The sequence below is a fragment of the Tyto alba genome, unplaced genomic scaffold, assembly GCF_018691265.1.
Source record: "Tyto alba isolate M040663 unplaced genomic scaffold, T.alba_DEE_v4.0 Super-Scaffold_32, whole genome shotgun sequence".
NCBI classification, from domain to species: Eukaryota; Metazoa; Chordata; class Aves; order Strigiformes; family Tytonidae; genus Tyto; species Tyto alba.
In genome coordinates, this window is record NW_024881307.1 from 1,120,419 (window position 1) to 1,145,229 (window position 24,811).

The 24,811-nt window shown below is 46.2% G+C and overlaps 2 protein-coding genes across 4 annotated transcripts in view; one reads left to right on the plus strand and one right to left on the minus strand.

Annotated features, from left to right (window-relative positions):
* Positions 1-694: 694 nt before the first annotated feature.
* Positions 695-11,059, plus strand: FEZ1 (fasciculation and elongation protein zeta 1). Its single transcript, XM_042800643.1, has 9 exons — positions 695-737; positions 791-1,107; positions 2,276-2,362; positions 2,942-3,170; positions 7,278-7,549; positions 8,412-8,492; positions 8,897-8,972; positions 9,561-9,626; positions 10,885-11,059. The coding sequence occupies exons 1-9, from the start codon at positions 695-697 to the stop codon at positions 10,899-10,901; spliced, it is 1,188 nt and encodes a 395-aa protein (XP_042656577.1). The 3' UTR covers positions 10,902-11,059.
* Positions 11,060-12,654: 1,595 nt separating this feature from the next.
* Positions 12,655-24,811, minus strand: part of LOC104364349 (homeobox protein PKNOX2) — a 90,411-nt gene continuing 78,254 nt past the window's right edge. For all 3 annotated transcript variants that reach the window (XM_042800669.1, XM_042800668.1, XM_042800670.1), the window contains 6 exons: positions 19,480-19,612; positions 19,295-19,392; positions 17,292-17,411; positions 15,426-15,502; positions 14,843-15,021; positions 12,655-14,016 (listed from right to left, as the gene is read on the minus strand). In XM_042800669.1, coding sequence (XP_042656603.1) covers positions 13,769-14,016; positions 14,843-15,021; positions 15,426-15,502; positions 17,292-17,411; positions 19,295-19,392; positions 19,480-19,612 — 855 coding nt within the window. In that variant the 3' untranslated portion in view covers positions 12,655-13,768. The remainder of the gene's footprint in view (positions 14,017-14,842; positions 15,022-15,425; positions 15,503-17,291; positions 17,412-19,294; positions 19,393-19,479; positions 19,613-24,811) is intronic.

Consider the following 24,811-nt stretch of genomic DNA (forward strand, 5'->3'; position numbering starts at 1 on the left):
GGGAGATTGTCTAGCGCATCGCAGCGGTGGTTTGGGGTGTTTCTTTGGGGTATCGGGACAGCTTTTTGAGGCATTTTAGGAGGGCAGTGCTTCAGGAGAGCATTTTGCGGTCTTCCTCAGTGTCATTTTGGGGCAGTATTTTGGAGCATTTGAGAGCTTTTTGGGATTGGTGTTTTGGGGCAGCATTTTGGGCCATTTTGGAGCGTTTTGGGCAGTGTTTCCGGATGTCATTTTAGGGTATTTCTGGGTGTTCAAAGGTAACATTTTGGGATGTTTTGAAGCATTTCAGGGGGGTTTTGGGGGTAGTGGTTTAGAGCATTTCAGGGTGGAGTTTTGGAGCATTGTGGCTTTTGGGGGAATTTTAGGATGTTTCAGGATGGCATTTTGGGCATTTCAGTGCATTTTGGAGCTTTGGGACCTTTAGGGGCATTTTTGGGTGATCCAGGGCACCATTTTCAAGTGTTTTGGGGCCTTTCAGAGTGTCTTGGGGCTTTGGGGCAGTGTTTTAGGATGGCATTTTGGGGTGTTTATGGGGCTTTGGGAGCATTTGGGGATGTTTTGGGAGATTTCAGGCCATGGTGATGTTTTGGGGTGGCGTTTTGGGGCATTTCAGGGTGGTCTTTTGGGGCATCCAGAGACATTTTGGGACATTGCAGTGGCCTTTTGGGGAGTGTTTTGATGGCAGTGTTTCAAAATGACTTTTTGGGGCATCTCAAGTGCTGGGGCAGCATTCTGGGGTACCATGGATGGGGTGTTTCAGGGCAGTATTTCATGATGATATTTTGAGGAGCTTTGGGGTCTTCTAGGGCAGCATTTGAGGTCTTCTATAAAATTATTTGGGGTGGGTTTGGATGTTTCAGGCCTCTCGGTGTTTTGAGATTTGAGGACATTTCAGGGTGTTTCTGGGGCTGCTTTTTGGGGTGTTTTGAGGCACTTGTGCATGCCGTTTTTGGACAGCTTTCTGGGACACAACATTTTGGGATCAGCACTCATCACCCACCTCCCTGCAGGGTCTGGGATGCTCTCACCGATGGCTTCACCCCCCGGGGCTCCCTCCGGCCCTGGCTGCTCCCTGGGGCTGAGGCCCCCGATGGCACCGACCCCCAGGTATGTCTGTGGCTCCCCCCTGGCTCCCCAGACCCTCTCTGTCCCCACATGACCCCTTGGTGATGCTTTGACAGCTGTCAATCAGTCCCGAGGCTCCGTGACCCATCAGAGCACTGCAGGCTACTCAACTACCACACCAACACAGTGGGCGTCCACATTTTAGGGTGAAATCTCACTGAAACGGGCAAGATTAAGTGTTTGGCTTGGCAGTCTGGTCTTTGCCAGTTTGCCTTCAAGCCAGGCATGAGGTGGTGTATTTTGGGGGGCAGAAAACAGTGTTTTCTTAATTGTAGTGAGTCCAAGCTGTGAATAGCTGTGTTTGCGGTTATGGGAGGACTGCAAAGATACCCCAAAATCCACTGAATTTAAGCCGTTTGGATGTTACACAACCTGTTGCTAAAGGGGGAAGAGAAAGCAAATTTCTTGGGTTATTTTCTGCTAGAAAGGTGAAATAGGTTGTGAAAGGCGGTAAAAAAGATGCGTCCCTATCCAACATCTCCATCCATCATCTCCTCTCCATCCATCCAGTGTTCCCCTCTGACATGTTTCCATCTGACCTCTTCCCAATTCAGCATCAACATCCATCATCACCTCTGTTCAGCATCTGCAGTACCTCCCCATCCAGTGTCACCGCCTGATACATTAATTCACACATCTCTGTCTGTACTTCTCCCTGTCCAGCTTCCCAGTCCAGTGTCTCCATCCAGCAGCTCTTCATCCAGCAGCTTTCCGTCCACTGTCTCCCCATCCAACATCTCTTGTCTCCTCGCAACACCTCCCTATCCATTATCTCCCTCTTCAACGTCTCCAGCATCCTGTGCAAAGTCCCTCTCCAAAGCTCCATCCAACATACCCATCCAACATTTCCCCATCCAACATCTCCATCCATCTCCATCCACTCGCCCTGTCCCAACGTCCTTCCAGCGAGTGTTCCTATCCAATGTCTCCATCCAACGTCTTCACCCAGTGCCCTCTTCCAGTGTCTCCCTGTCCACCGTCCCCATCCATGTCTCCCTCCAGTGTCTCCCCATGCAGCGTGTCCCCTGAGCTGTGGTTGCCCGGTGGCTCTCCCAGGGCCAGGGCCATGGCTGGGGCTGTGCTGGGGCCGTGCCTGTGCCGGCCCGTGCCTGCGGTGCCACCAAGGCCACCCAGCCTGTGTCTCCTGCAGCTCTGCGAGAAGGAGGAGGAGGAGCTCACTGAGAGGAGTGAGCAAGACTCGGGCATCAATGAGGAGCCACTGCTGACAGCTGAGCAGGTACCCCTGGCCCCCACAGGCACCCAAACACCATCATGTTCCCCAAAAGCCAGGCTTTAGCCCCCCTACCATGGCCTCAGCCCACCCCAGCCCCATGGCCATGTGCTAAAAGCTCAAAAAAAAGGCCAAACCCCATCACCTTGGGGTGCAGGATACGGGGCACAGGATGCAGATTTGGATGTAGATGGAGGTGCAGGTTGTAGGCGCCGATGTGGGATTTGGCTGCAGATAGGAATGTGGGGTGCAGGTGCTGGTTGCAAATGGGTGGCATAGGATGAGGGAGGAAAAGATGGGGGCAGAGGCAGGATGCAGACGTGGGGAAGGGGGATGTGGATGGAAATGCAGGGGTGGGATGCTGGATGGAGGGTGCAGATGGAAGTCCGGGATCCAAGGTGCAGGTGGAGGATACAGGGTGAAGGGAACAGGATGCAGATGGAGGATGAAGGGAGCAGGTTGCAGATGTGGGTGCGGGGCACAGATGCGGTGTGCAGATGCAGGGATGCAGCTGTGGGCTGCAGGGTGTAGACGTAAGGTGGGAGTAGGATGCAGGTGCAAATGGAAGATGCCAATGCCCTGCAGGTCATCGAGGAGCTGGAGGAGCTGATGCAGAGTTCACCCGACCCCGAGGCCGACCCCGAGGGTGATGAAGATGAGGAGGAGGAGGAGGAGGAGGAGGAAGAGGAAGAGGAGGAGGAGGAAACAGATGCAGATGGTGAAGGCAAAGGTGGTGGTGGAGGCACGGAGCCCATCCTTCTGCATGAGCTGCGTGCTTTCTCCCCTGCCTTCAACAACAACTGCTCCCATGAAGGTATGGCCAGCAAAATCCAGGCCAGTCACTTTTGGGGGGCAATTCCAACCAAATGGGACAACGGGGTCTCTTCGGGCCCTGGGGCTGGCTTGCTCCTGTTTGCACAGTTTGGCCAGCTGGGGGCTCTTGGCAAAAAATTAATCCCACAAGAATCTTGCTTTTAGCATTGCTTTAAACACACCCAGGATCTTGCCAAGAGCGCTGTGCATTTTGCAAAATGACTTGTCCACTGCACGTTGCACTAAATGCGTTTTACTAAATGTGTTGTACCTTTCCCAGAAGTGCTCAGTGTTTTGCAAAATGCACTGTGCCTTGCACTGATGGTGCCATGCACCCTCCTTTTTCCATGTGCACCGAGCTATTTGCTACACTTGCCCAGCACTTTGCAGAAATGCCCAGTGTGCTCTGCATCTTTGCTGTTTGTGTCCTGCATTTCAGGAAATGCACTTTCTTCACTGTACCATGCATGTGACTGAATGTGCTGAGAACTTCACTGAGCCACGCACAGTGCATGTTCCTAATTGCACTGTGCATTTTACAAAGTGTTTCACTCCCCCCAAAGGCACTGAGTGCCACTATATGAATTGCACCATGCATTTTCCTAAATCCATGGAAAATATAGCGGTGCTTTTCTGTAATTGCACTATGCATTTCCCCAAGAGCACCATGCAAGTGGCTAAGTGCACCATGCAGCATGCAGTGCATTTCTTTACATGCACTGTGCGTGCCACTAAATGCGCCATACACTAGCCTTTTTGCTAATGGCATGGTGCATGTCACTATTTGTCCCAGGGAATTTGGCAGTTCCTCTGGGCATGTCATTTATGGTGCTGGACATTTCAGTAATTGCACAATGTATTTATTTACCGGTGGTCCAGTAAATGCACCCTGCATCTCATTAATCATGTGATGCATTTTAACAGTTTCACTGGGAATTTCACTATGTGTAGTGTGTTTTCACTTGCACTGTGCACACCACTAACTGCACAGGTGTATCATTAATTCCTCTGGATGTGCCAGTAATTGTATTGTGCATAGCAGTCATTGCACTAGGCATGTTACTAATTGCCAGTGTTTCACTCATACTATGCATTTCACTGATTGATCTAGGCATGTCACCAATTATATGAGGGATTTTACTAATTGCACCAGGAATGACAGTAACTGCACACAGTCTGTCACAAACTGCACTGTGCATTTTTCTGATTGCACTCAGCATTCCCTTAGTTGCACTTAGCTGCACTGGGCATTTCACCAGTTGCACTGGACAGTGTGCTAATTGTTCCCTGTGGCTTAATAATTGCAGTGTTCATCTCACTAATAATGTAATGTGCTTTTGCAAACGCTGTTTGCATTTCCCTAATTGTACTGTGCATGTTCACGGGCTGCATGGGATATGTCTGTAATTGCACTGGGCATTTAATTTCTTGCACTGTACACTTCACTAATTGCACCAGGCTTCCCACTAATGGCTCTAGCACCTTAATAATTGTGCTGTGTGTCTCTCTAGTTGCACAAGGCATTTTGCAGACTTCAGTGTGCATTACCCTAGCTGCACTGGGCATCCCACTAATTGCACTAGGCATTTCCCTAGTTGCCATGTGCCTTGCACTTACTGCACTGGGGAGCCCACTGATCACCTGCGCATCTTAATAATTGCAGCCTGCATCACACTAATTGCACAAAGCATTTTGCAGACTTTAGTGTGCATTTTCCTAACTACACCACATCACATCAATGGTTGCACCAGGCTGTTGAGTAACTGCTCCCAGCATGTCATTGGTTGCACCAGGCATTTAATTCACTGAACTGTGTGGTGCACTGACTGGACCTGGCAGCCCACCAATTGCACCAAGCATCCCAGTAATTGCCCAGTGAACCTTAAAAACTGCAGTGTGCATCTCACTAATTGCACTAAGCCTTTTGCAAACTTCAGCATGCATTTCCCTAATTGCACCGAAATTTTGCCGGATGCTTCAGCCATGTCACTAGTTGCACTGTGTATTTCACTGGTTGCACCGGACATTTCATTTATTGCACTGTGCATTGCACTTATTAGATAGGGCACTTCGTTTATTGCAGCATGCATTCTGTTTACTGCATCAGACGTTTCATTTATTGCACTAAGCATTGCACTCATTGCACTGGGCCTTTCATATATTGCACTGTGCATTGCACTTATGGCACCAGGTGTTTCATTTATTGCACTGTGCACTGCACTTACTGCACAAGGAGTTTAATTTATTCCGTTCTGCATTGCCCTTATCGCACTGGGCATTTCATTTAATGCACTGTGCATTGCCCTTCCTGACCCAGACATTTAATTTACTGCACTGAGCATTGCACTTACTTCACTGGGCGTTTCATTTATTGCACTGTGTGTTTCACTGATTGCACCGGACATTTCGTATTTTGCACTGGGCACTGCACTTATTGCACCGGGTGTTTCATTTATTGCACTGGGCACTGGCACTCGTTGCTCTGGGCATTTCGTTTATTGCAGTGTGTATTTTGCTAGTTGCACCAGACGTTTCATGTATTGCACTGTGCACTACACTTACTGCACAAGGAGTTTAATTTATTCCGTTCTGCATTGCCCTTATTGCACTGGGCTTATTGCACTGGGCATTTCATTTATTGCACTCTGCATTGTCCTTCCTGACCCAGACATTTAATTTACTGCACTGAGCATTGCACTTACTTCACTGGGCGTTTCATTTATTGCACTGTGTATTTCACTGATTGCACCAGACATTTCATTTATTGCACTGTGTGTTTCAGTGATTGCACCAGGCATTTTGTATTTTGCACTGTGCATTGCACTTATTGCACCGGGTGTTTCATTTATTGCACTGGGCACTGGCACTCGTTGCTCTGGGCATTTCGTTTATTGCAGTGTGTATTTTGCTAGTTGCACCAGACGTTTCATGTATTGCACTGTGCACTGCACTCGTTGCTCTGGGCATTTCATTTATTGCAGTGTGTATTTTGCTAGTTGCACCAGATGTTTCATGTATTGCACTGTGCACTGCACTTACTGCACAAGGAGTTTAATTTATTCCGTTCTGCATTGCCCTTATTGCACTGGGCTTATTGCACTGGGCATTTCAATTATTGCACTCTGCATTGTCCTTCCTGACCCAGACATTTAATTTACTGCACTGAGCATTGCACTTACTTCACTGGGCGTTTCATTTATTGCACTGTGTATTTCACTGATTGCACCAGACATTTCATTTATTGCACTGTGTGTTTCAGTGATTGCACCAGACATTTCGTATATTGCACTGTGCATTGCACTTATGGCACCAGGCATTTCATATTTTGCACTGGGCACTGCACTTATTGCACCGGGTGTTTCATTTATTGCACTGGGCACTGGCACTCGTTGCTCTGGGCATTTCGTTTGTTGCAGTGTGTATTTTGCTAGTTGCACCAGACGTTTCATGTATTGCACTGTGCACTGCACTCGTTGCTCTGGGCATTTCATTTATTGCAGTGTGTATTTTGCTAGTTGCACCAGATGTTTCATGTATTGCACTGTGCACTGCACTTACTGCACAAGGAGTTTAATTTATTCCGTTCTGCATTGCCCTTATTGCACTGGGCTTATTGCACTGGGCATTTCAATTATTGCACTCTGCATTGTCCTTCCTGACCCAGACATTTAATTTACTGCACTGAGCATTGCACTTACTTCACTGGGCGTTTCATTTATTGCACTGTGTATTTCACTGATTGCACCAGACATTTCATTTATTGCACTGTGTGTTTCAGTGATTGCACCAGACATTTCGTATATTGCACTGTGCATTGCACTTATGGCACCAGGCATTTCATATTTTGCACTGGGCACTGCACTTATTGCACCGGGTGTTTCATTTATTGCACTGGGCACTGGCACTCGTTGCTCTGGGCATTTCGTTTGTTGCAGTGTGTATTTTGCTAGTTGCACCAGACGTTTCACGTATTGCACTGTGCGCTGCACTTACTACCCCGGCCGTTTCATTTGCACTGATTGCACCGAGCGTTTCACCGGTTGCGCTGGGCACCCCCCTCACTGCCCCGCGCACGGTGACGGTGGCCCCGCACCGGTTGGTAACGCAGGGCTGGGGCAGCTGTCGGCGCGGGAGCTGGCGGCGGCGGCGGGGCGAGCGGAGGCGGCGAGCCGGGCGCTGTCGGCGGAGCTGGTGGCCCAGCTGGCGCGGCGAGACGAGCTGGCGTTCGAGAAGGAGGTGAAGACGGCGTTCATCGGGGCGCTGCTGGCGGTGCAGGGGGAGCAGCGGGAGCAGCGGGAGGCTGCCCGTCGCCGCCGTCGCGACAGGGGGCTGAGCCTGCAAGGGGGGCGCCCCGAACGCGGGAACCACATGCCCCGGAAGGTGGGGGGTGCTGTGGGGCAGGAGGACGTGGGACGTGGGACGGGGGGGGATAAGAGATGCGGGGATTGTGGGACCGGGGGGACACGGGGCGAGGAGATCTGGGATGGATGGGGGGGGGGGGGGGGACATGGGATATGGGACAGGGATGTGGGAACATGGGGCAGGGGGATGTGGGGGGGACAGGTTGGGTGATGAGACGACGTGGAACGGGGATGTGGGGACAGGGGGAGGTGGGGATGAGGGGTGGAGACACGTGGGGTGGGAATGTGGGGACGGGGGGACACGGGGCGAGGAGGTCTGGGATGGGGGGGGGGGACATGGGACAGGGATGTGGGAACATGGGGCAGGGGGATGTGGGGGGGACAGGTTGGGTGATGAGACGACGTGGAACGGGGCTGTGGGGACAGGGGGAGGTGGGGATGAGGGGTGGAGACACGTGGGGTGGGAATGTGGGGACGGGGGGACACGGGGCGAGAAGATGGGGGGACGTGGACAAGGCATGGAGGGCAGGAGAGTGGGGGGGTGACGGGTTCAGTGACAGGACAGGGCAGAGAGACGTAGAACAGGGGGACACGGGGGGGGGTTGTGGGGACAGAGGGGCACAGAGCAAGGAGATGTGGGGTGGGGAATGGGATGGAGGGATATGGGGACAGGAGAGGGGATGAGGCAAAGGGACATGGGGACAGGAGAATGGGGGGACGTGGGTGTGGGTGGCTGGGAAACAGGGGGACACGGGGTCAGAGGGAGGGGGGGGGATATGGGAAAGGGGGGATGCAAGTCAGGGAGCCGTTGGTGCCAAGGGAGGTGCTGTGGGTGATGCCCGTGTCCCTGGGAGGTGATGGGGTGACGCGTGTGTCCCCAGCGATTCAGCATGGAGGGCATCTCCAGCATCCTGCACTCGGGCCTGCGCCAGACCTTCGGCACCGCTGCCAACGAGAAGCAGGTGCCCTTTTTCCTCTTTTTCCCTCCAAAATTGCCCGAATCTGTCCCCTTTCACCACCACCTCTGCACACCCCGTTCTCCTGCATCCCCCAAACCCCTTTCAAAATATTTTTTAAGTTTGCAGCCCCGTTCTGTCCCCTACACCCCCCGAATCCATCTTGCAAAAATCATGTTTTTCACCCTAAGAAATCCTCACTAAGCAGGGCTTTGCATTTGGGTGGGTTTTGCAGCATACAGTTAATTCCGTATGCCCCCAAATACCTGCAGATTAAATGCAATCGCAGGAAAATTGGAGACATACTCTACATTTGCATTAATTTGAGTTGATTTGTAGCAAGGCATTGCAAAAAATAGGCAATTTTGTCCCATGTGGGTGTTTTTGGGGGTGGTTTTTTTTTTTTGCAGTACCTGAACACAGTGATTCCCTATGAGAAGAAGGGGTCACCGCCCTCTGTTGAGGACCTGCAGATGCTCACCAACAGTAAGTATTTGTTCAAGCTGTGGTTTTGGGGTAGAGTCGGACATTTTGCATTGCCGCAGAATGGCAGATTTGGAACACAAATGCACATTTTGCATTGCTGCAGCAGCTGCAATTTGGCTGCATCAATGCAATGCAGCCAGTTTGGGGTGCAAAACCCTTTCAAAACCCTTTTTTTTTTTTTTTTTTTGGATTGTTGCAGCAGGGGCAATTTGAGATGCTACCATGTATGTTGCATCGTTGTAATAAAAGCCATTTCAGCGGGGAGAAAGACCCGTTTTGCAGCATGGCAGCACAGCTGGTTTGGGGTGCGATCACGCATTTTGCATCACTGCAGCACAGCTGATTTGCAGCAACCCCTCCCTATTTTTGCATCCTACACCAACACCAATTTGAGGGTAAAAGAGTAAAACACACATTCTGCATTGCCACAGATAGGTTGATTGGAGGTGAAAGTGCTTTTTTTTGGATTTCTTGGGCCTTGTGCATAGGGGGAGACTCTGGCAGTGTCTCTGTAGGGCTGGTTTTGGGTGGAAAAGGGACATTTCGGGGGCAGTGGGGCCAGGCTCACAGTTCCATTCCCCCTCACAGTCCTGTTTGCCATGAAGGAGGGGAACGAGAAGGTGCCCACACTGCTCACGGACTACATCCTCAAAGGTATCTGCTCGCATCATGCATCCCCCGTGCACCCTTGTGCATCCTTCATGCAGCTCCTGGACAGCCCTGGCGCTTCTTTGCATCCACCACGGATCCTTCCCGCACCCCTGTGCATCTCCCTTGCATCTTGTGTGCCTCCATCCTGCCTCTCCATTCATCCTTTACACATCTCTTGTGCATCCAGGTGAACACTAGGTACATCCGTGCATCCCTTAGGCATCCTTCATACATGTCCGTGCATCCTTTCTGCATCCTTGTGCATCTCCCTTGCATCCTTCCTGCACCTCCCGTGCATCCTTCTGCATCTCCCTTCCATCTTGGATGCATCCCTTGCCCGCTCCTCGTGCATTTCCATATATCCCTTGTGCATCTCCTGTGCATCCGTCGTGCATCTTTTGTGCAGGCCTCATGCATCCTCACTCACTTTCATAGGTCACTGTGCATCTTCCATGCACCTCCCTTGCACTGTTACGTGACCCATCTGCTTCCTTCATGTAGCCTTACAAATCCCTTTTACCCCTTGTGTGCCATCGTGCATCCCTCCTATGCATCCCCATTCATCCTTCATGCATCTCCTGGGCACCCCTCCTGCATCCCTCACACAGCTCTTGTCCATCTCATGCAGCCTCCTACATCCTTGTGCATCCCTCGTGCACCCATCGTGCACGCCTCGTGTGTTCCTTGTGCGTCATTTCCATGTTCCTCCTGCATTCTCTCTGCATCCCATTTGCAGCCACTGGGCAGCCTCCTGCAGCATTCACGTATGCTTGTGCATCCTTGTGCACCCACATGCACGCTCACACATCCTTTCTGCATGCTCATGAATCCTCGTGCATACGTGCACACTCACACACCCTTGCACCCCCCCGTGCATCCTTGTGCACAGTCGTGTATCCTCATGCAACCCCCCACACACCTTCGTGCATCGTGCATCCTTGCACACCCATGTATATCCCAGTGTGTGCTTGTGCACTCTTGCACATCCCCAGCGGAAGCCTGTGCATCATTGTGCGCTCTCGTGGATACCCATGCACACTTGTGCATCTCTGTGCACACTCCTGCATCATCATGCATCCTTATGTACCCCTATGCACGCTTGTGCATCCTTGCACACCCTTGTGCATCTTTGTATGTGCTCATGTACCATCACGCAACCTCCTGCATCCCCGTGCGCACTCGTGCATCGTCGTGCACCCATGTGCAACCCCACACATCCCTGGTGCACACCAGTGCACACCCATCACCTCTCTCTTTGCAGTGCTCTGCCCAACCTGATGCAGCGCTGCCCTCGTGCCCCCCCCCCCCCCAACTCGGCACCCCCCTGAAAATGGGGCCAAACCTGAGGAAAAAGGGTTGCCTACGCCCCTCCCCTCTCTCTGCACTCCCTCCACCTTTGCACAGCTGGGAAATAAATAATTCGTTTCATTAAATAAGCAACTGGCCTCCCGTGTCTTCATCCCCACTGCTTGCAACATTGTTTTGAAAATTTTCAATAGAAAAATGCACTTTTGTGGCAGAAAAAAAAGGCAAGGATTTTGCTGTGATGCTAATGAATATTCAGAATTTTATAAAATATGCAGATTTCTGGCTAACGAGCTGCTGAGTGCTCAGCTGGCTGCAGCGCCGCAGGCAGCCGCCACAATTGGAGGAGCAAAATTCAGCTGTAAATTCTATTTTGAGGGGATTTTTCCCATTTTTAGCTTCTCGATAGCCCCATTTTCTGCTAAAAATTGTGCAAAAATCACCTTTCTGTTCCAGATCAACTCATTAATTAGAAGGGAATGGGGGGGAGAGGGGGGGGGCGCTTCCATTTTGGGGAGAATTTTTAGGATTTGTCATTCATTTTGGGGGACAGTCCCTAATTTGGGGGTCATGGTTCATTATCAGAGAGTGTCATCCATGTTGGGGGCAAATTCAGTCATTTAGGGGGAGGTTACTTATTTGGGGGAGATTTACTCATTTTTGGGAGTGTTGCTTGCTTTTGGGGATAGTCACTCATTTTTTGGGCGAATGAGTAGTTTGGGAGAGCATCTTTTTGCAGGGCTGTCATTAATTTTAGGGAGTATTGCTCATTTTAGGGGAGAATTGCTCATTTGGGGGGAAACCTTTTGGAGAGCATCGTGGTTTTGAGACGATCAATCATTTTTGGGGCACTGCTTCAAAAAAATTACCCATTCTGGAGAAGAGACACTAATTTTGGGGACCGTTGCTTGTATTTGGAAAGCATCCCTGATTTGGGGGAATATTGTTCATTTTGAGGAAATACTTTTTTTGGGGAAACACTTCAGTTTTGGGGAGCATAATGTTTTGGGGAAGCATCACTCATTTTGGAAGATCACTCATTTTTGGGGGGGATTTCCCCTCTTGGGTAACGTCATTGTGTTTTGGGGAACATCCCTTATTTTTTAAGAATGTAACTCATTTTGGGGTGAACACTGTGTAACGTTTTGTGGGTATATCACACGTTTTGAGGGAGCATCGTTCATTTGGGGGTAAAATCACATTGGAGCTCATTTTGGTGGAGGGGCATCACTTATTTTTGGAGGAGCATCGCTTTTGGAAGTTTAAATCCTATTTGTGCCACATCACTCAATTGCAGATTTGGGTCAGTTACCCCTTTTGGGGCTGATTTGCCTGTTTGATAGGAGTTTTGCCCATTTTGGGGGGTTATTTACCCATATTAGGGCTTCTCCGCTCACAGGAGGAAGCTGCCAATAAAATACAGCTGCAAAACCTCATCTCGTAGCACTTTATAATAAATGGCCATGAATTAATACTAAATTACAATGAATCCTTTATGAAATTACAGATTACATTCACACCAGATCAGTATCGAAAAATAGGCTTTTCTGCCCATTGCATCACTGTTTGTTTTTTTTTTTTTTTTCCCCCGGCTGCTGGGTTTTTTTTTTGTTGTTTTTTTGTTTTTCCTGAACTCTTCAAGAGTCAAAAAACAATGACAAAACCAGCAAAAAGCTGCAAAAAAAATTAATCCTTCTTACAGAAACCTGCATTTAGAGGAGGAACCTGCAGAAGAAAATTCCTTTATTATTTTTGCCCTGCATCACCCAGGTTTGCTTTTGCAATTCTCCTTGCGCCACATTTTAAGGTGAAATTTGCCCTTTTGCTAGAATTTTAAAAAACCCAAAATGCGTTGTTGTTTTGCGGAACTGCCCTCTCCCGTGGCTCCTTTGGGGTAAAACTCCACCAGTTTCCCACACAGGTGGACAGTATCAGGGAGAAACCATCTTTCCATTAACAATATTGAATTTCCTTCCACCTGGGCAAATCTTGCAGGTCACCATTCAATTTTGGGTGAAGATCTGCATTTTTTTAAACCCTTTTTTTTCTGACTCGGTGCCAAAGCACCTTGGCAAGTCTCACTCCTGGCAGCCTTTGCCCCAACTCTGCGTCTAGTCTCAGCCCTTAAGGATGAGGATGGAGTGATTTTTTTTTCCAGATTCGGCTGGGTTTTAGCACATAAATTAAAGGATTTGAGGGAATTTCCTCCCTTTTCCAGAAAGTTGCATCCAGAGTCACCAAACGGCCACTGCATCGGGGCCAAAACGGGCAATATGGTGGGTCAAGAGCGCCAAACCCTCCTCAGATCCGACCTCAGGCGGAATTTGCAGTCGCCAATTTTTTTTTTTCCCCTGCGTGCCGATATTTATGCCTGTGAATCATCTTTTCTGGGGAAAAAACGAAAAACATCAGTCCTGGGGTTGGTTTGTTGGTTTTTTTTTTTTTTTGCACCAAGAAATCCAAGTGATGGACACAGTAGCCCACAGTGAAAACCTGCTGTTGTCCAACAGCATCCGAGCATCACATGGGGACAGCAGCTTCCCCTAAGAATGCTTTTTCTTACCAAAAATGAAGGGAAGAAGGGAAAAATAAAAATAAAACCTGAAAAAAAAAAAAAAAAACAATCTGGCCACAATATGTGCCTTGTAAACATGTGTCCTTCACTTCCACACACAGACGTGGTGGTCCCCGTGCTCCTGTGGGCAGCCAGGGCACCCGCCAGTGCGTCCAATTTGCTTTTTTGTCACTAATTTTGTTTTTGTCCTTGCCTTTTTTCTTGGCATTTTGGGGGTTATTTTGTTTCCGGTGCTGTCAATGGTTTGGGGAGGGTGCAGGAGGAGTTATTCCAGTGAGTCACTGTGGTCCAAGCCAAGGTCGGTGCCAGGCGCTGCCGGAAGACCACCAGGCTCTTCCTCCAGCTCTTCCTCCTCTTCTTCCTCCTCCTCCATCTCGTCCTCATCCTCCTCATCATCCTCTTCTTCCTCAGTGCCGTCAAGGGAGTCGTCGTGAGCCGCCAGCATGGCCTGCTGCATGGCCATGGTGGCCGTGGCTGACGAGAGGGGTTGCAGGTTGTCCATGCTGAGTGACCCTGAAATTTAAAAAAATTATAGAAATCAGGACTTCTCAGTTAATATAAAGAGGACAAAAAAAAATGCATAAACCAGGAATAACCCAAGTGAAAAGCTGTACCTAGACAGAGCACCCTGCAGGGTGTCCCACCTGTCCCAGGCCCTCCCCAAGGTCCAACCCTTAATTTTTTTAGCTAACATATCTACAGTAGGTAACAAGAAACCTTCATTTTTGAGCAAGCAGGTGCCCAGATGGGTTTGGCAGATCTCTTCATCTTCTCTTAATTTCCACTTTCCCTTCTGTTCATCTGCTCTCATCTAGTCCATTCTCATGTCTGCCCTTGTCACCTTCTCTTCATCTTCTCCTCTTCATCATCTGTTCTCTCTTCACCTTCTCATCTTGTCTCATCTATTCATCTGTTTATCTTCTTTCTTCTCATCTTCATCATCTCTATTCTCTTCATCATCTGTTCTCTCTTCACCTTCTCTTCATCTTCTTTCTTCCCATCTTGTCTCATCTTTTCCTAATCTTTTCATCTTTTTTTCATCTCTTCTCCTCTTCCCATCTCCCCCTCCACTCTATCCCAGGACTGCAGGTGATATCTCAAGTGATGCCCCATAGCGAGTGATCCTTGAGGGCTGTTCCTAAGCCAGGGAGATGGCAGTGTCCCACTGTCAGTGCCCTTGTGATGGCCAACTGGAAGGACCTTCTTGCATGGGCCACCTTGTCAACATGTTTTTCCCCACAGGGGGATAAAGGGGTCTAGAAATCCATAATTAGGCCATAATTTAATGCATGGCCACCCCATCCGGGAAGGGCAAGGGGCTGTCAGGGCTTGTCCTTACCATCAGGATTTGTCCCTGAATTGCCACCCTGCTGCTGCAGGACCCCAGCGGCGATGGAGTTGGGCCAGAACCGCTGAGTGGGCCGGTGCTGAGATTTGATTTTCTTGGCTTTGGGGGCTGGGTCCGGGTTGCTGGCGTCAAGCATTGGTTGCAGGATGCGCCGTCGGGCATTTATGAACCTTGCCAGGTAAAAGAGAAACGATTCGAGTAAATAAGAGTTATTAACATCAATTTTGAGTTAAAACAACAGACATTGTAACAGTTCAATAAGTTACAATATAAAACCCTTTCAAAAGTGGCTGCGTGGTCCAAAAAGCTGGGGGGTTCTACCCTATTTTATTTGTCTGTGGCATTGCATTAATTTTTCCAGCTGAGTTGGAGGTTGCTACATATGGAATTTGCCAGGAGAGGGCACTAGGACACTGCAAATGAAAGCCAACAATTAAACACACAGGCACCCATGTCCCAGAAATAGGCCCTAACCACCCAAGTTACCACCGAAACAGCATTATATAGCGCCAAAATAGCGTGAAAAAATTTCTAAAGCCAGCAACATGACTGCATGGGCCACCGATGCACTCACCAGTTGTTGACTTGCAAGAGGGTCAGGTTGGTTTGGGCAGCAATTTGCCTCTTCTCGTCCTCTGTGGGATAGGGGTGCTAGAAATAAAGAGAGATGTGGCAGCAAAATTACATCCCTGTGTGCAAAACAGCACCCTCAAATGAAAAATAAAAAGAAAACCCCCCATTTTTTTCATTTTCCCATGCCAAATTTGGTGGGCTCCTGCGTTTGCAAGATGCAAGGCTTAACGGTGGCATCCAAGAGCATCCTGGTGTCCTTAGGGCTTTTCCAAGGCTTTCCATCAAATGCTTTTCCTTGAAGGAAAATTGTATTTTCTTCTTTTTTTTTTTAGCGATTTTCTAATAATGGTTGTTGGTAAAGGTGGGATTTGGGCTTCAAAACTCACTGTCACCCACAATGCTCCTTGTCAGATTCATCAATGAAACACCCCAAAACATCTGCACTGGGAGACTACCAGTGCTCAAAGCTTCAACAACCTGCTCCCAACCGTGCTAAAATCCTTTCCAACCCCAGAAATTACATTATCAAACCAGCCCAGTGTCTCATTTTTCAGACCCCCAAGCCAGCACCAGTGTTGATTCACATAACTTGTTTTCCAGCTGTTTGCCCCCAAAATAGTGTGATTTCCTTGACAAAACCACCCAAAGTCATGGCATGCAGGAGACTCCCATCCTACTGGGGTCTCAGGGATGCCAAAGTGGTTAGAAATGGCTCTTTTTTTGGCAAAAGCGTCACCATTTTTGGCACAATATTTCCAGCATTCCTTCCTTCTGCTGGTGCTACAAAACTTCCAATAAAATGATGAACATCAATGCTACTAGGTTAAAACCCACGTCATCTATGATGCCAGATGGAGAAATCCCATGAGGAAGCCCAAGCATCTTCTGACCATGAGGACCAGACTGAGAGCAAAGGTCCAACCATCCAGTAGAAGAACAATTTCATTTATTTTTTTCAATCCAGTTTTGGAAATCTCAAACTGGGGGAGGTTCTCTTGGCACCTGGTAGAAGGTTGCTCCTCAATTGCTGGTCTTCTAAATCCTTTTTCTGCTTGCAAATCTGCAGTTCAGCCCTCCAAAAGCATGGGAGATTCACAGCGCAGATTGGGATGGCGGCCCAACACAGTGATACTTTTGTCCTCAACGCAATAAATCCAAAATTTCCTATTAAAAAAAAGCTGGAAAGTTCCCAACCAGCTGCTGCTCCATGTCCTGGGTCATGTTTTACTCCAAGTTGCTCCTCGGAGCTGCTATTTTCTGTCTTGCTGTTATCTGTGGGTCTTCCAACTTCCTGGAGACCCTCATGCAACTCTGCAAGTAGTTTCCAAGTGATTTCTTCGCCGAAAGGCTTTTTTTTTTTTAGCTTTTTGCCCTTCTCCCAGCCCTGCTGGTGGAAGAGCAATCTCCCTGAGTGAAAATATCCTAGTTGCATCCTCTGAGCTCCCTCTGTCTGCCTACATCTTCAACCCTGAAAATGGGGTCATTTTGTAATTCTGTATTTCAACTGACTGCTGATGTGTCACAACATTACCTGCAGGGCAGCTTTCACACCCCAGCTTGCTGGAAAACAGTATTTTGGAGCTGTTCACTGGAAAAAAGCACTCCATCACCCATCCACAGTAATTTATGGAAGTCCCCCTCTGGTTTTGTTTGCTTCTTCATGCATGAAGGGAGTATTTTTGCCACCTGCAGTGAAAACGGTCATCCCCAAAATACTCCCAAAATAAAACCAAAGCCACCTTGTGCCTCTGAATGTGATTTCAAACAAACCACCATCTCGAGCTGTTCAGTTTTGGGGCTTTTTTGCGGGTTGTTTTTTTTTTTTTTTTCCAGCTTTTCAGGGTGTTTTGGTGGCTGCGGTGCTCACCATGAGATGCTGGAAGAGCCATGAGCGCATGATGTTGGTGGCATGTTTGGGCAGGACTCCCCGCTTGTTCTTGGACTTCTTGTCCTCACCATCGAGGAGGGAGGTGAGATCCAGGTTCACCTGCCAGGGGAGAGGAACGGGGAGAGAATTGGCTGAACACAGCGATGGACAACCCAAAAAAACCAAGCAAAACCAACCCCAAAAATTAACAAAACCAATCCAAAACGGGCATGGGGCAAGTGCAAAAAACAAGCACTTGCAGAGAGCATTCAAACCCCCTTTTCTCCCCCAAAAAAATGTGCATTAAGTCCACATTTTGCCCCAGGATCTGTATTTAATATCTGAGGGGGTTTGCCATTGTTTTATAAGGGGCAATGAGCATTGTCTCCCTGCTGTGGCACCGGCACAGTTGGGGACCCTGGCGGTGATGCCACGACCATTTTTGATGGGCAACTAAGGAAAAAGACGCTTTCACCTTAAAAAACAACAACAAAAATCCAAAATTATGACTTTCTAAACTGGAGGTTAAAACTCTGCCACTCATTAACCCCTTGCAAACCTGCATTCCTCACCCAGATGATTCTCACTACGAGGTGAAACATGCCCACTGGGTGAAAATTTGTTCTTTTTTCCCCTCAAAATGCAAAATAAATCTCTTGCTGCAAGAGAAGTTTTAATGAGGATGTGAGAACTGAACTGAAATCTCAGCACTTGAGTTAAAAAGGGATTTTTTTTTTTTTTTTATTTTCCCCAGCTCTTCATCAAAACACTTCTCCTGGATGAATTAAACATCAGGCCAGCAGGTCCCTGCAATTCCCCTGGGCTCCAGCTGAATAAATCATGCCAGCGGCATGGGGAGAGCATCCAGAGGTGCTTGTCCAGGGCTCTGTCCCTGCCCCGATATTCCCTGCTTGCATGTTTTCTCCACCACAGATTGTTTTGCTGCAAGATTTAAGCCCATGTCAGAGAGACATTAAAGAAAGAAATTTGAAAAAGCATTGCACAGGCAATAAAACCTGCCAGGCAGGTGCCAGCTTTTCTTTTTTTTTTTTTTTTTTTTTTAAAAAAAAAGCCTCCTGCAATTAAATTGGGTCTTTTCAGAAAAAAAAAAAAAAAAAAAAAAAAAAAAAAAATTGTGTGGGGTGATTTTTGCTGTTCTGCCCCTGGGAAGCATCAGAGCAGAAATCAGTGGGTTTTTGAGTAAATTCCTGGGGAATGGGGATTTGGAAGAGATCAGGTGCAATGCAGCCAACAGGTTGCAAGTTGTCCTAATAAATCCATTCTACCCCAAATGGTCACTTTGTTGCAAGAATGCAGCCATGCAGGGAAACCCCACATAGTTAATTACAAGGACCAAAAAAAGGAATAAAACCAGAGCAAATGGCTAAAAAATATCCCAAAATCCATAAAGCAAGGAAAAAACATGAGCCTTTCCCACAAGCGCTGCGATTGCCATACCAGACAGGCAACACCAGTGATCCCAGATCCATAATACAATCGCAATATTTTCCATATGCATATAAAAATAAAATGCATATGTAAAAATAAATTTATATATTAAAATATAAATTCTTTTTATAAATAAAGTCTATAAATGTATGTATTTATAGATATATTTATATATAAATATATTTTCAATATCCTCTATAATATAAAAACAAATTTTTATATATATTTTTGTATATATGTGAATAGCACATATGTGCTTATATAATATTTTATATAATATTATTTTAAAGTATATATTATCATATCATATACTATATTATAATATTATAGTGTTGTAATAGGGTTATATTCTATAGTAAAGGAATAATATAAGCATTGCTATAATTTGTTAGGTACCCCAAAGGTGCCCGGCAGATGGGTTTAATCAATGTTTCTTCCTAGTTTAAAATTTAGGATACTCCAAGGGTTGAATTTACGGAGAAATTGAGGCTTTTGCTTGCTGCAGCAGTGCAAAATATTGCATAAAACGGAAATTTGAGGTGTGATGGTCTTACCTGGGCACTGGGGATCTGCAGGGCACCAGGGGCGATGGCTTGGGCGAGGACCTGGCCCTGCGATGTCACCATCGTCACTGGCTGGTACAAGGCTCCACCTATGAAAAAAAAAAAAAAAAAAAAAAAGCTTGTGGGGGGTACCAAACCCCCAAACTTCTACGCCAGCCTGCCCCGTTGGTCCCTACCTGGCACGGCGGGTGAGCCGCTGCCAGCGCTCATGGCCAAGTTGCCCGGGGGTAGCGCGGCCGTCGGCACCGCAATGCCCGGTGGCGGGTTGGAGGCGGGCGGCAGGGCGGCGGGCGAGCTCTGCAGTATCTCCTGGGGAAAAAAAAAAAAAAAAAATTACTAAAAACGCGACTTTTCACACACGGTGGGAGCATGCAAGGTCCCCCCCAATAAATTCGCCCTGTTCCTTCTTTTTTTTTTTTTTTTTTTTTTTTTTTTCCCCTAGGCGGTTCAAAATGCAAAACTGCAGAAAAAGGGATTTTTTTCAGTTTGTTGCAATTGAAAAAAAAAAAAAGGAAAACCAAGGATTTACAATTTGCAAAGCTCCCACTTAGTGTCTTCCCCAATCCTGGCTTCTTTGTGCAGCCACTATTTTCTATAAGGAAAAAAGAGAGGGGAAAAAAAAAAAAAAAAAAGAGCATGATAGACAAGAAGGAATTTCTTTAATATCCTTCTTTCTATAAACTTCTATTTTTTTGGTGCTTTGACTAGAACTGGTTGATGCAGCATTTGCTAAAAGTCAGGGCAAGCACCACAGTTTCACCTTGCCAGAATACTAGTAAAATAATGAAATTAACATTAATATAACCCCATCTGACATCATTCATTTCATCTTTAAGCTAACTTCTTGCAAAAATGGGGATTTTTTTTAGCCAAAAGCTGTAATCTTATTATCAGCCCCAGCTCAGGAGCAGCTCTTGCATGTGAACAGCAATTGGAAAAAGCCCAAACTGAATGATTATTTGAGTATATAATGTAACATTTTGAGAAGGGAAGGATGCCACAACTGAGGATATGGGGGAATGCAGGGAGATGTACCACAACCTGCCAGATGGGCAGGATTTTGCAAATAATATTTATAAAATTATAATTTTGAAATAAGCCCAAGATAACTGTATATCTCTAATTCACCCAGCTGTAGTGGAAATAAAACTGCACTCGTTTCTTGCAATAAAAATATTTTTCCCCCCTTTTCAACCTTTTTCCTGCATCACTTCCCTGGTGTTCAGCTGATTCTCAATTGTTGAACAAAATGCTAGCAAAGGGGATTTTTTTTCACCTTTTTCTTAAATATCCCTTAATTTTGATGCATTTCTTCAAGAAACCTATTACTTGATTTAAGAAAAGAGAATTTCTCTGGAGTAGTGACATGCAATGACACTGGAAAAGGTGACCACACAAACAAGGTTGGGTGGGAAAAAGCCGTAAGGTCCTCCTTTCCTTGCAATAAAACTACAGAGATAGGAATTTGAGTGCACAAATAAATTAATTTTACATCAAGAGGTGATGTGGGTGCATCATTCAGTGGGGAGTTAAGGTACTGCTGTGTCCACATCAATGCATTTCCCACCGCTGGCAGGAAAAAATGTCGGGTTTGGTCCTTTTTTTTTTCCTTTTCCCCATTACATTCCTGCTTCTTATCAGTTCTTTTTCCCATCAGTCACCACCAATTTGCCTGTATAAACTCAGATTTCCCTGCATGCTTTTGCTATTAAAATCCCTTGCTGCATTTTCCCCTCCCATGATGCCAAGCCCCAAAATGTTGCAACCAACAGCTCTGCCACATGTTATTTTTGTCCTCTCTATTGATGATCTGAATATTATTTATCTGGAAGTTTTACTGCAATTGCTGTGAAATTTTGCTTTGCCTCCTAGATATTCCTTTTCACAGCACAATTAATTTAAACAAATGCAAATATGACTGCAAAATACTTGCACTTTTTTTAATAACCCCTCCCCATCTCCAGCCTTTTAGAGGAAATGGTTTTCTGTTTGAAAACTGAGGATTTCGCAGCATAAAGAAAGCAAAAACCAGTCACTTTTGCATGCACTTGGATTTGGCTTTTGCTAAGCATCTGGCTAACAAACACGGTGGAAATAATCATATAAAGCCAAATGTGGTCCTTGGAGAACTTCAAAAAGCAGTCAGATACGGCCAGGGGCAAGCAGAGATTTATTTGGACCAGCCTGAAGACTTCAGTTTTCCTCTCCTGCCTTGTTTTTCCATGATTCCTCCAGAAGAAGGGCATCCAGAAGACTATTTTTGGAACTGCATTGGGAAGAAACACTTTGGGATATTGGAAAATGGGAACAAGAAACTGCTGTTTCCAGATCTAGTGGTCAAAGCCATTTTCAACAGCATTTTATGAAGACAAAAATTGCATTTTTTTTTGGTGGTGTAGAGGAAAACTGCCCCAGAGCACCAGTTCAGTGGTGACAAAAAAGGGACAATATTGGAAATTATTAGAAAAAGATATGAAATAAACTCAGAGTGTTTCTGGAATGGCGCTGTGAAACTAAGGGTACCCAGTGGAAGTGGAGGCTCTGCCTTAAAATATATTTTTCATACTAATTGCCTTGGATCAGAAATGCCAAGCCAAATTATATTACACTTGTGATTTTGCTGCAGTGGAAAATATTTGATATTTTAGGACTCAAAGAAGTTTAAATGTTTCCGGCAATTTGAAACTTCAAGTGTAAAAAATGCGTCACTAGGTGTCTCTGCAGATCCACAACTCAGCACTGACCTTCCACAGCTCTATGGCAAAACACCATTTCTCCACTTAAAAGTCACTTTAATGAAGAAAAAGACCTGGCATGAATTGCATTCCACAAAAAAAAACCACCCTTTCTTAAAATATGGCAACTGTCAAAAGACCAAGAGCCCAAGTGTAAGTGCTAACATCCTGTGCTACTTGAGCTGATGTCCTTCCCCTTGTGCTTTATGATACAGCAATTTATTTTGGGGTGATACACATGCGTAAAAATTTCTGTCTCGTTCTAACTATGTGACATTTATTTGTGCTTGAGTAAAGATGGGGAAAGTTTGGTTTAGCTGGCGAAAAAAGGAAACTCATGAGTTTGTTGAGAAAGAGCTGGCCAAACTCAAACTCATGTGAGACTCATAAGGCTCCTTCATGGATGGATGGGTGGATGGATGACCATGAGAAAAAAGTTGGCTTCAAATAACAGAGAAATCCAGGCTTCTACACAGGGCAAACTTGGATAAATTAAGATCTATACAGCGAAGTACTGCAGTCAGGCCAACCCAACTGTCAGCCTCCAACCACCAGCACTATGAGAGACGGAATTTGAGAAGAAATGCTCTCCTGAAAATGTCCATTTAAGCATCGCCAACCTGCTGAAATTCTCACTTGAAACATAGAGCTGAAAAATGCAAGATTTAATCCAATTTAAATGTCCCCTGGCAGTATTATGGTTCCCAATGTGATTGGCTTTCTGGTGGGTTTTTTCTTGCAAGCAAAGTCAACTGGAGAGCAGTGAGAACCACTTTGATGTTGAAGGAAAGTTGAACTGATTTACTTTAAGTGTTGGGTTAAACAAGCACCTCCACTTTCCCATCCCTGTCTGAAAAACTTAATTAATGAAAAATATTCATTAAATGAAGGGAGGGAGTTAAAAAGGGTCCAATGAGGACTCAAGGGAGAGGAGTGAAGCCAAGTGAAAAACAACAAAAAAAAAAATGGAAGAAGGGAAATTTCTTGGTGGACTTGAAGGCCAAAGAGGCTAAAACTCCTCCACAAAACAGGGTGAGGTACAAAATAAGAAAGCAATGGAGAAAACAAGGTGCCAAAATGTCTCTAAGGTAATGAAAGCTCACCACACAGGAGAAAAACCTAACTTTTCACCCAAACTTGGCCAATGACAGGAGTCATCTCTAGATGGTGACATGAGAAGATTTCGTCAACAGTCAGAACACCTGTTTGGGTGCTCTCTTATCTTTCCATCACCTCCAAGCATTTTTGCATTTCCAGAAATTCTTGCATTTTTTATCTTAGAAAGCACAAATAACACCAAGCCAAGGGCCATCCTTTCTGGAAACACCAGGGAAACAACCACGATTCTCCCACAACAGCATTTTGACAGCTCTGGACATTGTTTTCTCAGTTTTGGTTGATAACCTTGTTATTGCGTATCCATAATTTTTTTAGCAGGCTGTCCCCTGGTAAAAACTTTGTAAAAAATGAAAATAATTTGCTTTCCTGACCAAGCTGGTATACCTTCTCACAAAATGATCGATGCCCCCCGCATACCCCAACAAAACCTATTTTCTGAGAAACTTCATTCACTGATACTAATCACATTTCCGTTATTTAGATTTTTTTTTTTATTCCTAAATTAGCTGGTTTACCTGCCTTCAGCATGAGATTAATAGGACGATAGTTAGCGGAGTCATCCCACTTGCCATTTTTTAAACACTTGGTCCAGTGATTCATCAGTTCTCTGGAGCATCCCCAGCCCTTAAAACTCAACTGGTGGATGTAGAGTGTTTCCACCCTTTTTTTAAGCCTTATCTATGCAAACTCAGGTATACCAAATGAGTTGAAGCACTCAGGCACTTGACATTGCTTAGCTGGATAATTAGAAAAAATCTGCTGTTGTATCATCACTGATACGGCATCTTCATCTAATGACCAGATGAGATGGTGGCTCCTTAGGGTCTACTATCGTGAATTTTTTGGCTCCTGTTGCCAGCTGAAAATCCCTTTGTCGCTGAGTGAGTTTTCCCTCCAGTTGGGTCTTTCCTGGGTGCATTCCCATTTTTTTAACAACTGTCTCCAAATCCTCACTTGAATTTCTCAACTTTCAAGTCTTGCCTGGAAGGGGAACATCAAGCAGCTCTGGGTTTGCAGGAATCAGAGGCATTCGGTACCTCTCCATGGGTCTGATTATTTTCCAAAGACTTGTGCTAATTTTCTGATATGATCCCCACCTCTTTGTGAAGCACTAAATCCTCATTACTTTTCCTGACCGATGCATTCTAATTAGATCAACAGTTTAAAAAAAAAAAAGGAAAAGAGGGAAAAAAAAATCACAATAGCCACAGGACGGCTTTCCATCTCATTAACTCCCTCACTTATTATTTTCATGAAAATTACTGATAAAAAACGTGCATCTCCATTTGCTGGGACGGGGAGCTTCGTCGGCTCATATCTAACATCTCTCTCATCACCCGGGATGCGAGCTGTTGCCATGGTGATGCACAATAATAGAAACTAATAAATTACAAACGAGATGCTCGTTGAGCAATTATTGTTCTCTTTTATGCAAGTGTCTTGCTAATTTTGATCATAAGGAATGCTCCCATAAAGCAGCTAAGGGATAATAAGCCCATTTCTAGAGATTATTACAGAATAGAGAGAGGATGGGGTTTTTTAGATCAATGATTAAGTGGTTTGGTGCTTTCAGGTAACCCAAAGAAGAAACAAAACTTTTGGGGGGGCTTTTCCCTCCCCATGTTGGTCCACAAGTATCATGTTTAGAACTTCA

Bases quoted from the DNA above. Each gene is read 5' to 3' on its own strand.
- FEZ1 (XM_042800643.1), top strand. From the start codon at position 695: ATGACTTTTTGGGGCATCTCAAGTGCTGGGGCAGCATTCTGGG. The intron at 738-790 runs GTACCATGGATG...TATTTTGAGGAG, and splicing joins TGCTGGGGCAGCATTCTGGG to CTTTGGGGTCTTCTAGGGCA. The intron at 2,363-2,941 runs GTACCCCTGGCC...AATGCCCTGCAG, and splicing joins CACTGCTGACAGCTGAGCAG to GTCATCGAGGAGCTGGAGGA.